The sequence below is a fragment of the Acomys russatus genome, chromosome 9 (genome assembly GCF_903995435.1).
Source record: "Acomys russatus chromosome 9, mAcoRus1.1, whole genome shotgun sequence".
NCBI classification, from domain to species: domain Eukaryota; kingdom Metazoa; phylum Chordata; class Mammalia; order Rodentia; family Muridae; genus Acomys; species Acomys russatus.
The window spans coordinates 26,723,848-26,738,750 of record NC_067145.1 but is presented as its reverse complement, the minus strand read 5'-3'; the positions used below and the strand labels follow the sequence as shown (position 1 = coordinate 26,738,750).

The 14,903-nt window shown below is 42.0% G+C and overlaps 1 protein-coding gene across 2 annotated transcripts in view; it reads right to left on the bottom strand.

Moving 5' to 3' along the window:
• The window catches only part of Sema5a (semaphorin 5A), a 480,974-nt gene that overhangs the window by 115,728 nt on the left and 350,343 nt on the right, over window positions 1-14,903 (bottom strand). For both annotated transcript variants that reach the window (XM_051151031.1, XM_051151032.1), the window contains exons 9-10: window positions 8,066-8,351; window positions 2,455-2,590 (exon numbers count right to left, since the gene is read on the bottom strand). In XM_051151031.1, coding sequence (XP_051006988.1) covers window positions 2,455-2,590; window positions 8,066-8,351 — 422 coding nt within the window. The remainder of the gene's footprint in view (window positions 1-2,454; window positions 2,591-8,065; window positions 8,352-14,903) is intronic.

Here is a 14,903-nt window from a genome sequence, read left to right as displayed (position 1 = left end):
TCTAATTATCAAAAGGAAATCCAAAATAACAATAACAACAATAATAAATATAAATATCATAATTAGTTATTGTCAACATTGCAACACTTCTATATGTCTAATCAAGGGACCTTTAGTGCAAAATGAGTTCCCACACTCCCCAAATCTACGTGAGAGCTCGAACATCAGTCAGGCACCTAAGACATTACGGCTATTAAAGGCAAACTAGAAGTAGAACACACACACACACACACACACACACACACACACACACACACACACACACACACACACACTCACCACCACCACAATCTGTAACTTTAGGTTCCTGGAAGTTTTAAATCTACGTGCTCAGAGGATGAGGCAAGTTGAGCCAACTTACTTCCCAGCATGTGTGCCTCCTCCACTGTTCAGCACGGACCTAATTCCACTAATAGATGGAAAAATGCCCTTTAGTGTGATTCTGGGATTGTAACACATGAGGGGACTTGTATGTGTTATGAATATATTCAGATGTGTGGGCTAAAAGATGCATGATTGTGGGAGTTTGTAAAAGATTATAAAGTTGGCTGAGTCACTCAGTTTATTGCGGAGAGTTGTAATCCAACAGATAATGCAGTGGAGGATGCTAGAAATATGTGACTTTGTTCAACATTTTAAGCTTTGGGACTTAATAAAACAGATGTTTAAAGGGATAATATTTTTTTCTTTATATTAAAAAGTAAAATCAGTAAAATATGCAATTACTCAACATGTTGGACAAAGAAGACTCTAAAGAGAGACGGCTCCCATGAGTCCTTTCAATCAAATGCACTGTTGAGTAACGATGTGTGTTGACTGACACTTCCAACGATCATTTTTGTCCCTCTGTCCCCTTTTTATCAAGGAAGTCATGAGAAGATCCTAAACACTTTGCCTAATGAAAGGAGTAAAAGTGCAAATATGCAAAGCAGCTATCTGCCTCTTAACCCAATCCTCTGTCAAAACTGTTAAAATATTCAAAATGAAAAAAGTTCAATTGTTATTGACTAATGCTTATGAAAACCTAAGTGTCGACGGGATAACAATCAGGGTGTAATATGAATAAATTATAATAAATAAAAAAATGAAAAAAATTTTGAACATTTTCTTAAGCCCAATTTCCTGGGATGTCACCGGTTTTATGATTTGGGGTGATAAACCAACCAAAATTGGAAGTAATGAACCAAATATATCACTAGCCAATGATTGGTACTAACAGACACTTAGTCCACTGAGATCAGAATTTTGCCTTTGTTGGTAGGCATAGGCTCCCAGCTTGTACACTAACCAGATGTGGCCCTCACTATTTGACCTGCCCCAAGACACCATGCCCCTCTCTGTATACATAGAACAGTGTCACTCATGTGGAATTGATGCTACATGTGTGGTTACACAGGTGACAAATTGGACAAAGTGCCTGGAATTTGGTGGTGTTAAATACTTTACTGGTGTTTGTCATGACAAGCCTACAGGGAAGGCTGCTCTTGTGTATGCTGCATCCAAACCCATATGCAGACTCTCTCTTTCAGCATGGCAGTAGTTTAAGATAGGACCTCTAGAAAGATTCGGTGCCATAGGAGTCTTGCTCTGACCCAGTGGGGTGGAGGAAGAAGCACCAGGGATGATTCCTTCTTCTAAGGGAGGATACAGGGGAAAGGAGAAAAGCTGGCCATCCTTAGCCAGGAAATGGTCCTGCTGCCATATTGATCCTGCCAGTGTACTCCACAGAACTGTGATGAAGTAGAGGGCTTTGTAAAAAAAAAAAAAAAAAAAAAAAAAAAAAAAAATGCGATGTAAACTGTGGAGTTTCATTACAGCAGCTCAAGTATAGGAATACACCTGTTATCTGAACAAACAAAACAAACAGCTCCATCCCTAGGTCTCTGCTCCTTCTGAGCACTAGTGGTACGATGTCTCACAAAGGACATCACAGCTGGAACCATCTAATTGGGTGACTGAAAGATGAATCAACATCAGCCAGGCTTCTTTTCTCAGCAGCCACTGCCACAATCCACCTTCCCAACAGGAAGCCACACCATACTTGCCAATTAGAGTTCTAATTCTGTTTGTCAAGACCCATTGCTCTGTGCCCTGGACCCTATTCATTGGAACACCATTCATTAGGGATCAGAGATTTTTGGGGACACAGTCCATCATCATTAGCACTAATTGAAGCCTGGATTCCTAGCCCACAGCAGAAGATTGCTCTTTTTCAGTTAAGGATCAGTCATTGCAACTCACAAAAGGGTTCTTTTTTCTTGCCTAGGCGCCTTAGTCCACAAAAGGCTGTGTTCTATTGACGCGAGCTAAGCCAAGGGTGGTGCTGTCCCTAGGGGCTAGGAGACTGCAGCTGTACTGTGCATGTAGCCAATGCTTTGTTGCTCAGGCTCGCTACATTGGGTTTCTATATTCTTACTGATGGATACTCAGAAGGCCCTCTTCCCCTGAGAGTACCTGAAAATTGGGGTTGGGGTTGGGATAAGGCAGCCAGGCTGAGCGAGAGTTCTCTTGGTACTTGAAGGGTCCATTGAAGGCCTGTGAGATGGCGCTCAGGTTGAAGACACATACGGCAGAGGCAGCGATGCTATTCCTGGAGAATGAGAAAGAAGAGGCTGGTCAGAGCCCACCAGTGACTGCTAACTTCTACTGATCATAGTGGTAGCATTTACCTCCAGCTATTTCAAGCTCAATGCTATGATATATGGTAAGAGGATGAACGCAGGGCAACGCCTGGAGCACACAAACATGCAGATAATGAAGTACGGATATATAGCTGATAGGACCTGTTAGCCAGGACTAAATTCATTCAGCTTCTATGGGAGCAACAAGGGATTTTGAAAAGCTTTCTGAATGTAAAGTTCTGAGGGAGAGGGGCTTTGCCTTCCAGTGGGTGGAGCTGTCTATCCACTTGGCCACCTCCCTCTTCCATCTATTTATCTGGTACTTTAGGTGTCAGCTAGCCAACCTTTTCTTCTTCTTCTTCTATTAACTCTGCAGGTGTTTGTGTTTATTAGTCCTTAAAAAACAACAAAATGAAAGTATTTGGCAGGGAATGGCTGTCAGATTCGTCTTATTTATTATTTAAAAGAGACTGTAAATCTAAGGGTCAGCAGGAAAAAAAATTAACAGAGTACTGACATGAAAATTTGAAACCTTAATTCAGAATTCAGGCTCTACTGGAAAGCTGTAAGCAAAAGGTGCTGGAAGGTCAGTGCCCTTTGACCAAGCAGGGGGTTGGCAAGTGCTTCTTTCCCAAATTTGCATTTCGAGCTGGCCTATGATTCTCAAAGGAAAATGAAGACCGACTGAGGGGCACGGATGTATTTTTCATATTAATTCACCGAACCAATATTTTGTCAAAAATAAGTCAGTGTTTTTTCTACATTATAAGGGGGAAAAAAACCACAGGACTTTCAGAATTTCACATCTAACTATCTGGCAAATAGTGAAGAGAGGAAGGACACAACTCTGTAGACGTCCCTAGTTTCAATACAACCTTGGGACCTTTATAAGGTAGAAGATGTGTCCACCTAAGAGAAATGAAGCCTGCTCGGTGAGATCTTGACACTTGGCTGTAGGTGGGCAGCGGCACCCTAGCTATGGTACAGCAAAGGTTAGGATTTCAGTTCTTTGTGGGAGTTCTGTGAGAAGCATAGGGAGCTAAAGAACATCTCATGTAAGATGGATTTTTTTTTTCTCGGAGCCCAGCACTGAGATAAGTGTCCCATGTGGAGCCCAGGTGCTTCCAGAGCAGGAGATTAAAAAGAAAGTGGATACTTAATCTGGATCAACTCATACTAGTGTGCCTGTATCTTTCTTTTCAGCATCTTTGGACAAGTAGACCATGAGCATCTTTGAGGTTCCAGGAGAAAATGCACTTGGGGCACATGGCTGGACTCTGGTAACACTAAGAGAAAAATCTATGCTGGGTCAAGTACAGACACAGGACAGCAAGGGTTAGCCCCAGTCAGATACCTGACAGAAGATGGGGAGTCCATAGCAATAATAATATCACCCTGGGCTCCTGCTAAGCACTGGTGCAACCATCATGTAGTTCTTCACAATGAATCTACACATTCTAACATGACCCTAAGGTTACAGATGGACAGAGAGATGAATCGACCCATGCTGCAGGCTGTAGAGGGTGAGGCAGATATCTCATGCTTTCTATGTGACTCCCAAGTCTACTTCCTCAGCCAAGCTGCCATGTTGATTCATGGTGAAATAACAGCTCCATGCTCTCCTAGCCAGAAACACTGAATTGGGAGGATGTGGACATGGATGTCAGCTCAGAGACTCCCTTGGAAGGCTAGTAGCTGCTGATCCGAGCTGGCGAAAGGCTCGCTTCTCTACAACCCTGTTGGGCATAGCATCATTGATATAGTACCCACCCTCTGTCTTTTCTCCGTTTTACTTATTCTGAAAGAGACAGGTGGGGAAGCAAGGGCTTTTATGAGCTACATGATGACCCTGTCTCCATCATTTTCTTCCCATATGTCTCCTTGGGTTGGAACAGCCTACAGGAATTAAAGCACACACCCAATTCCTTTCGTAGGGTCTCTCACACAGGCATGTGAACCGCACCCAGCTCTAGGCTACTACATTGACCTCTGTGTATGTTACCTGAAGCTGGAAGCAATATTAGTCAGCTTATCTTGGGAACACAGGTATTCTGTCTGGCCTCTGTGAGCAATCAAGGACATTGTGTGGTTCATTCAGTACTGGATATTATCTCATAACTTTGTTTAGAGACTAAGTGATGTAATCATGCTGGAATGGGGGATGGCTGGATAGGTGGCTAAGCAGCTAAAGGTGTGGAGTTCCTGAGTTCAGTTCCTAGCACCCTTATTGGGTGGCTAACAACTGTCTGTAGCTCCCCTTCCAAGGGATCTGAAGACTTCTCCTGGCTGGCCTTCATGGTCATTTGCATGTACGTGGTGTGCATAAGCACACACATACACATACATTTTTAAAAAAGCAATAATAACTAATTTTTATAATGATGACAGGGACTCACTTGGTTAGTCCAGAATTATGGAGACTTAAATTCTGGTTCCTACTAAAGTAAGAGAGGTTTCAAAAGGCTCTTAAACTTATCAATTCACTTAGAAGAACAGCAGTCAAAATCTTTTTAAGACTCCTCCCCAAAGAACTTTACTCTATAGATATCTATACTTAGATATACTAAACTATGCTGTATATATAGGTCACATACCATCTATACTATATACAGCTACAGTGGTGAGACCCCAACTTAAAAAAGCATTACTCATTTTTATTTTATGTGTATGAGTATCTAACTGACTGGCTGTATGTATGTATGTATGTATGTATGTATGTATAAATGTATGTATAGCATGCATGTGTACTACATATACACCTGGTACCCACAGAGACTTGAAAGGGCATCAGACCTTCTGTAACCAGGGTTGAAAACAGTTGTGAGCTGCCATGTGGTTTCTGGGAACCAAACCCTGGTTCTGTACAAAAGTTTCTAATGCTCTTTGCTGAGCTCTCTCCTAGCTGTCAACCATCATCATAATAACCATAAAAACCTTCAAAGCAAACAAGCACTGCAGGAGTCATCCATTTCATGATGTCTACCTGCCTGAGCCTCAACTGGCACTCCTCTTCTTAGTGCTAAGATATAGCCACACAGAAGTCACAGTTGAAGGTAGAGGATGCCTCTCTGTCTCTCTGTCTCTCTCTGTCTGTCTCTCTGTCTCTCTCTCTCTCTCTCTCCCTCCCTCCCTCTCTCTCTTTCTCTCTCTCCCTCCCTCCCTCTCTCTCTTTCTCTCTCTTCCTCCCTCCCTCCCTCTTTTCCTTTCTCTTCCTCTCTCTTGATCTTCAAGAATCCCGCCATATGATAAGAAGGTAAGATGGAAGCCACGCTGTGAAAGCAGGCAGAGGTGGGGCACATTGTGAAGTTGTGAACAACTGAGCGTAAGTGTGATGGGGACTCTTGTCTGTCCGGAGAGAAGTTGCTGTTGCCTAGCTTCTGACACAGGGAACATTTGCACTCCTGAACAGTACTTGAAACACTCGCACGATTCTAAATCCGTGATTCTCAACCCGTGGGTCACGATCCCCTCAGATATCCTGAATTTCTGTTGTTTACGTTACAATTCATAACAGTAGCAACATTGTGGTTTTAAAGTAGCAACCAAATCATTTTATGGTTGGGGGTCACCACAGCACGAGGGACTGTATTAAAGAGTCACAGCATCAGGAAGGTTAGAACCACTGCAGTGGACCCACCGTGGCGACAAAGACACAGTACCTATAGAACTTCTGAAATGTGATCTTTGGCTGCTGTTATTGCTGGCTCGGAGCCAGTGAATGGACAGCTAAGTAAGCCAGGCTCCCACAGTGTTTAAAATTGATGTCAGCTGAGCAACTGAACATTCATCTTGTGCGGCCGACACCATTTCTTAAACAAGGTTTGGAGAAGGAAATCAACTTTAGAAACCGTAAATTTTTTTTTTTTTTTTTTTTTTTTTAATGAAAAAGAAAATCCTCCAGTAGTAAAAATGATTCTGGGGTTGAAAAGCAGATCTATAAAAGAGGTGGCCACTGTGAGGTGGGTGGTGGCAAGCCATCCACACTACAGTTTTCTAACTCATGTTGAAAGAAGGAAGTACAGTGAACGCGAATATACAGTGAACATGGTCACTCAGCAGCAGGGGTGAGAGCGGAGAAGGAAGTTGGCAGCCATGGTGTAAGGGACTCTTCAGGAATGCCATTTGTAGGCAGGCTTCTGATAACAAAGTGATGAAGGGCTAAGGAAAGGACAGTTCCATAGTTAAAGCACTTAGTGGCTAAGGATGAGGCCTGGAGACTAGGACTCAGAAGCCATGGAAAGCTAGGTGGAAGGGGAAGCCACCATAATCCCAGCACTTGGAAGGCAGAGCCTGAATTCCCTGGGACAGGCTGCAGAGATAGAAGGCCCAGCATTGGCTTGTTCAGAGTTCAGTGAGTGATGCTGTCTCAGTAGATAAGGTGACGGGAGAATGTGTCCCGTCATCAACTTTGGGCCTCCAAACTCATGCACATGCTGGAAAATATGTACACTCATCCATATTTGAATACATAGGCATGCACACATACCACACTTATATACATATACACATACAAATATTAAAGGAAAAATACAGAGAGAGTGGAGAAAAGATTACAGGGTAACCGACTGTCTGGTTTGGGCAGAGATAAGATTTCCCTGGATGCAGGTCAGCCTTCAACAATGAAACAAGAATAAAGCCAGGGTTATGGGTCAACATTGCACTTATGAACACTTGCCCTGCATCTTCTTTGAAACCTTTACTTTGGAAATGATGGCTTGAAGTCTGCCTAAAGTGTTAGATCTCCAGGTTGGAGCTCCAAACCAAAACTTGCACTCTTCATATAGAGGAAGTTACCATGTGGTCCCTAAAATCCCAGACAGGCAGGAGATGCTACAGCTAGGGAAAAGAAAAGCCAATCCAGGCTCATGGGACATCCCAAGAAGGAAAGCCTGAGTGCGGGCTCTCGGAGTCCCCAAGCTTTCCTAAGCCCAAATACTGTCTGTTGTGAGCTTAGGAGAATCTTCCCAAGAGAAGGAAAATAGCAGCTGCATTCCAAGTAAATGCCGAGGTCCAGGTAAGAATGATGTGATCACAAAGCTGAGACTTTCCAGACAATGCTGTTTTTATTATGCAAAAAACGCACGCCTTTTCTAAGAAAAAGTATGTGATACGTACAACTACTCCACAAAATGCCTAGAACACACTCACTCATCAGGAAGGCATGAGCCACAGTACAATAATTTGATATTGCTTTTTCCTAAAGACAAATAAAAATATTTTGAAATTAGCTTTCCTTTCCTACAACAAGTCCCACAAAACACATATCTTTTCCTAACATTCAATTCATACTGAAAAGACCCTTTTTGTCATTCTTTGGCTGTTAGCCCAGGAAAACAAGAAAGACTTCCCCCTAGAGCAACTTTAAACCCTCAGAGGTCAAAGAACAGAAGGCTCATTCAGACAACGTGGAGGAGAAGGGAGAAGGAGCATTGCCAGCTACATACACATTCGTGGTGAAGATGCCGTATATCAGGTCCAGCTCTGGCAAGAAGAAGGTGCCCTGCAGCTCATTGTAGTAGAAGGGCACCTCGCCAGGCCGGGAGCAGTTGAGGCGAGCCTTCATGAAGGTGGTCCACGTATCCTCCAGAAGGAATCGCCCTCCAATGTCATTCTTGCAGACCCTAGCGGCCCTGGAGAACACAGTCTTCCCACAGTCGTGCTCGACGGCATTTTCTCGGAAGAAGAAGTAGGTGAAATTTCCAATGTCATAGGAAGACACAAAGTTTGGTTCTGGAAACAAGTGGAGAGAATATCAATGTCATACGCTGTTTCTTTCTTTAAAAGTCTTGCCTAATAACTTCTTTTTTCCCCAAAGGAGAGACAGTTGTGTTTGACAACAACTAGTGCTTAGAAGAAAAAAGAGAAAAATGAGAGGTTCTGCAAGCAGCTTACTTATGCATGCTGGAAGGAAATGCACGGTTGTGCGTGTGTCTTAATAAGAGATCAACAGTGTGATTCTCCCTCAGGCATCCTGAGTTAAGTCTGCACCTAAGTTCACAAGGCAATAGGGCCATTAGAAGCTTATGTACTTAGGAATATATATATATATATATATATATATATTCATATATATATATAAAATGATTAATGACAAAAGAGGCTGTGGATTTGGAAGAGAACAAGGAAAGGTATATGTGAGAGTTTGCAGGGAGAAGAGGAAGAGGGAAATGATCTAGTGACATCGTAATCTCAAAAAATAAAAGAAAAAATTAAAAATGAAACAAAACAAACAAGCAAATAGCACATGTTCACAGATCAGTGTGTGTCCCACCATTTGAAAATCTTTCCTTACACTTCAGAAAGAGAGGAAGATAATAAGGCACAAAGAATCAAGTATGTTGGGGAATACTAGACTCTAGAAATAACAGTTGTGCAACCATGAAACTTATGTGCACATGTATGTCACTGGACATAATTCATATGCATTCACTAAGGTCCTTAAGATGATTTTTTGAAAGCAAAAACTGAATCAAACACTCATACCACAGGGTTGATCCCCTGAATTAGCTTTAGCATCACTGTTGCTATGGTGACCGTGCAACTGTGACAATCAAGCCTTGTTTTCTAATTTCTAGGTCACCAAGGGAATCCACAGAGAGGGAAAATGAGTGTTGAAACAGTCTGGAAGCTTCATGGTCTCTTAATCAGTGGAAACAGGAGTTTAGAAATGCTAAAATCATGGCAAAGCCTTTACTTAACCATCAGGCTCATTAGGAACTTAAGAATCAGAATTTTACACATAGCATTTAGAGTGTTATCTTCTTAGCATTGACGTTAATGACAATAGAAATACTAAGTCTTCACACACTTACATGGCATAATTCTATTTTTTTCAAATCTCCAGGAACCAGTTCTAACATTCTTTCATTTATTTCCAAGCAACTCAATTACTTCAGTAAACATTAGAATTTTACAGTATAACTAGGATAATTATAGCAATAACCTTTGATGTTCAGAATTAGTAGAAAGACACAGCACCTATATCTACAAGGGTTTTCTTTTAGGGACAATGCCTTTGTTATGAGACCATTTACCTAGCCCTGTACTTGACAGTGTCTAATTGATCGCACCAGTTTGTATTCTATTGACAGAACAGTCCTGAAAGCAAGATAATTCCCCTCTGTTAATAGGACACACAAAGGCTCATCTAAGTGCTGGCATAGGCAGAACATAACGTCAACATGGGCTACTTTCAGCATGGCCAGCAAAACTGTCACCTATTTTTCAATTCATTCTCTCTCTCTCTCTCTCTCTCTCTCTCTCTCTCTCTCTCTCTCTCTCTCTCTCTCTCTCTCTCTCGCTCTTGCTCTCTCATCAAAAAGTCTTAGCAGGCTACCAAGAAGAGACTTGATACCCTATAAGCATATACAGGGGGAGGAGGTCCCCCTCAGTTACAGACATAGGGGAGGGGAGTAAGGAGAGAATGGGAGGAAGGGAGGAATGGGAGGATAAAAGGGATGGGATAACAATTGAGATGTAATATGAATAAATTAATAAAATATATTTTAAAAGTCTTGATATAATCTTTCATTTTAAAAATACATAAACATAATAATAGCATATTTATTTTGCTTTTCCCTTTAGCTCTTTTGATTTCTCTTAGGCTAATTAAATAAATCAAAGGATATTCAGAAATCTTGAAAAGCAATGATTTAATTTCTATGCCACCAAGCCTTTGTTTTTAGGTCACTCTTGCTTTTACTTGAAACAGATATATTAGAAATAAACAAACTAAATTGCACCAAAGCTTAACATGGATAATAAATGCACAGTTACTGTACACTTTAAAATCCTGGAGAGGCACTCATCAAGTCTAGTGTCTGTACAGAACACAAATAAAATACTGAGGGATTTTTTTAAAAAGTAATGCCAACTAAGAATCTCCAAGAGAGAACTGCAGAAACAGACACCAAAATCAAAGACAGGGACCGATGGCAAAACTATGTTTGGTGTTTAAAGAAAAGAGTCATCTGTACGCATAGCTCCATAGAAAAGCTCATTCTAACTCATTTTCAAAATGAACTCTGTAGCCAGGTTCATATGGTAGATTACAACTTGAGAGGTATATGAAAAGCACAACCACCATCACTACCACCACCACCATCACTACCTCCATCACCACCATCCCTACCAATATCACCATCACCACCAGCATCACCACCACCATCACCACCAATATCACCACCACCACCACCATCACAACCACCATCACCACCACCACCACCAATATCACCATCACTACCACCACCATCACCACCACCTCCACCACCACCATCACCACCAATATCACCACCATCACCACCACCACCACCAATATCACCATCATCACCACCACCACCACCAATATTACCATCACCACCACCATCACCAGTATCACCACCATCACCATCACCATCACTACCACCACAACCATCACCACTACCACCACCACAATCACGAACACCATCATCATCCATCATCACCACCACCACCACCACCAATAGCAAAAATAAACCCTGTGTGAACGGGAGAAGATAAGTGCTAAAGAGATGGCCTAGCAGTTAAAAGTGCTTATCTAGAGATAACACTAGAACAGTATGTGCCCTGCCTGGTACTAAGGTTAGCAGCACTCAACTGGAAATTATCAAACACCCTCACAAAGTCATCCCTGCCATTAGTATGGGGCTGAATATGTGACAACATGTGATAGCTACTAAGGAGGAGGATTACCACAAAGGAAATGATCCATTGTGTTTCTACCATGTGAGTTTATAATAGAAATAGGTATTCCAAGGCACAAGCTCTTGTGAGCTGTCCTCTGTGCCACAAGGACCAGAGAGATGGATGCTGTGTTACAGATGGTATTCCATACTGACGGATACTAAAGGGTTTAATGACTCAGCCAAGTTCACAAGCCAGCAGTAGGAGTGGTGAGGGAGCTGAGGAAGCCCCAGATCAGATTCTTTGACCTTAGAGCTTGCACATTCATTGATGGTTAGAAAAGAGTGAATAGGAATGCTATAAAACAAAACAAAGCATAAGATTCTATCAGTTCTTCAGAATAGGGCCAGTGGGCCAAGCAAATATCTCAGGAGGTAAGAATACTTGGTCTGAAAATAAGATGTCCTGAGCTCAAATTCTAACTGCCCACGCAACAGTCAGATGTGGCTATGTGTGTATTTGAGGGCAGAGACAGATGGGTTCTAGGAGCTCACTGGCCAGCCTGACCACACAAGATGTTGAGTTACAGTTTCAGTCAGAGACCCCCTTTCAAAAGTTAACATGGAAAGCAAGAGAATAAGACATCCCAGACACTTCTGTGGCCTTCACATGCTCAATTACCAGACCTGTGTATGGCACAGACATATGTCCATATACTGCATACATAGTACACAACATATTACAACACACACACACTTCCCAACACAGGCATACACACACACACACACACACACACACACACACACACACACACACACACACACACACAACAATAGGATTGGCTTTTTGGCCAATGCTCTTGCATGAAGAGCCATAGCCATCAACTGACAGTGCTAAGTAGGCTTACTTGGGCATCAGTGGAAGAGTATGTAGAATGGAATAAAAAAGTGGGTTAAGTGTCCAGAAGAAGCAACATTATGGATAAAAAAAAAAAGAGCCGGTAAGAAGCAAAGGTCAGCTGTTCAAGGGCTTAATGAGCAAGACTGTTGTTGGGAGTGTGAAAGCAGCTCCAGGGCTCTTCTTCCACACTGTCCATTGCATCTCAGGCAGGCGTCCCATAGGTAAGGTAAGCATACTGGCTCATAGCTTCTCTTCCCAGAGAAAGCCCTGCTAGCATTCCCAAGCCTGAAGGGCAATGACACATCTCCATAGAAATGTTCAAATGCACCTTTCTTTCTTGTTTGAGAAAACAGACCCCATGTTGAGCCTGTGGTGTCTGATGTTCTCTAGGTTACTACACTGTCCAGGTCATGCTGGTATGAGGGCTGGGTCCATTTGGAAATATGCCTGCTGCTCCACAGTGAACCTTGGCGTGATCATGGGTCCCTGACGCTGTGACCAGCTACTAAATCAGGAAGCTCCATTTCTTGGAAAGCAGGTGTTCTGAAACTCATTTAGCATTCTTTTCCATTTCCAAATACAATAAGAATAGAAAAATAATTACCAAATAGGCAGCCAACTATCTTTTGTGTTTATGCATGTGACTCGGGAAGAAGAGGACACCAGTCTCACCAGGCGGTATCACAAGGTACACACTGTGTTTCTTCCATTATTTGATCTTTCTCTCTTATTAAGATGCAATTCACTTCAAGATAGTATGTGTCATTCTGAAAGAACTGAGCAAACCATAAATCAGGCATCGCTGTCCTGTCTAGGATGGATATTAGAAAGAGCGATCTGAGAAAGAGCATATTATCAGTGCTACCAAGGAATAGAAGCTTTTCTGATGACTAACTCAAAATAGTGAGAAACAGCTCTATGTATATAAATATGTGAGCGGAGAAGCCTTTTCTCGTATTTGTAAAACACTGAATTATAGATGACAGAATATTATGCGACACATGCCAGGTAAAAGATTAGGACTAGCCACCATGATATGAGAGTTATGTTACATCGTATAGAAGAATGACTGTAGTTGTCGGCTCTGAGAAGAGCCTCTCCACATCAGTACATGTGAGTGATGAGAGGATGTGAAGCAACAAGCCTCAGAGCTGAGTCTGGCTATGTAAAACCAAATGGTGACTATGCCAGGGAAGACTCATCCCTTACTCTCTCTACTCTAATGCCCAAAGCATCTACATGGAAATACAGTAGTCTCAGATGGTTTCATCTGGGTGTTGCTACTCTGGTAGTTACACAGAATCAATGAGAATAGACACCAAAGACATGAAAAAAAAAAGTAATCTTCCAATTGTATACAATTCTTACTAGAATCAAAATCCATGAAAGGAAAAAAAAAAAAAAAAAAAAGGTAAGCAAAAGAACACCTGGCAAAATGCCTGCCAAAAGACAAATTGACATGACTGGCCATGGAGCCCATGTGAGCTGCAGCACTGCCCTTGACTGCACCATTGGCATGTGACATGGTCTGTTACACCTCGTGACTCCCGAGAGCACTGAAGCTGTACTCTGTAGGCCTGGCACTTAGTAAGATCACAGTAAACGGTGCCTATTACTATTGTTTCACCCTTTATACTAATAGCGAATGAGCAAATGTACCACGTCTGTATTAAGCTTAAAGATGATGAGGACTTGAGGAGCACAAATGCAGGGAGGCTGAGTTTTACCAACAGGAGGCCATCTCACAATTAGGAAAATGCGTTAATGAAAACGCTCCTTACATATGAAAAATGGCAAATCAGCCTAATTGGTAGGTGCCATTTCATAGCTATTTTTCTAACCATTTTTATACCTTTTAGACCCCGCCACTTTGTTTCCTTTGTCACAACTACAGCAGCATGTCCTGTAGACACTTTCAAAGTAAAGTTTACTTTCATTTAGGTATTTATTTAGACCGCCCAAATCTCATGTAGGTAATTATGTAACTCAACTAAAACTTAAATATTCCTTAACCCTTAATTAGTGACTACAATGCTTTCTCTGAGATTTCACCTAAATCTATGGATACATTATCCCTAATGACACACATTTGTGTGTGTGCACATGCATGTAGGTGTACGTGTATCACATACATGCAATACTGAGGTGTATGCATACACAGCTCAATACTTCCATCTACTGGTTGTATGACCGTTTATTCAGTTTATTCATCCATTATTTTCTTTGATTTAGAGTGGCAATAATGATGCAGTACTTGAGGTATCATTGTGAGATTCAAAGGGAATGCACGCCAAGTGGCAAGCACTTGACTGGCAATTATCAAAGTACAGAACAAAAATTATAACTCTCATTATGTAGATTGAATAAACGCACATCAGTAAACAGATCATTTCTATTTACACGACAACCTTCTTCATTACGCATCCCTTGTGCATATGAAATTAAGGCACTACTGCTTCCTGTTAGTCTGGGGCAATATGGCATCGGGGACTGAAATGAGATGTACACGGAGCTGTCAATGCTAGCTGTAGCATGTTTCCCTCACCAGCTCGCTGAGTAGCTACAATACTGGCCTGGGGAATTCTTGGGTCCTTTGGAAACAGATAGACACTGCCCATTTCCTGAGACAGTACAAAAGAAGCAACAAGACAGAGTCCAGCGGATGGCTGCAATGATGACTCGGACCCTGCATTTCACTAGAGCAGCAGGAACTTAAGAATTAGCCAAATGCGTATTGGGACT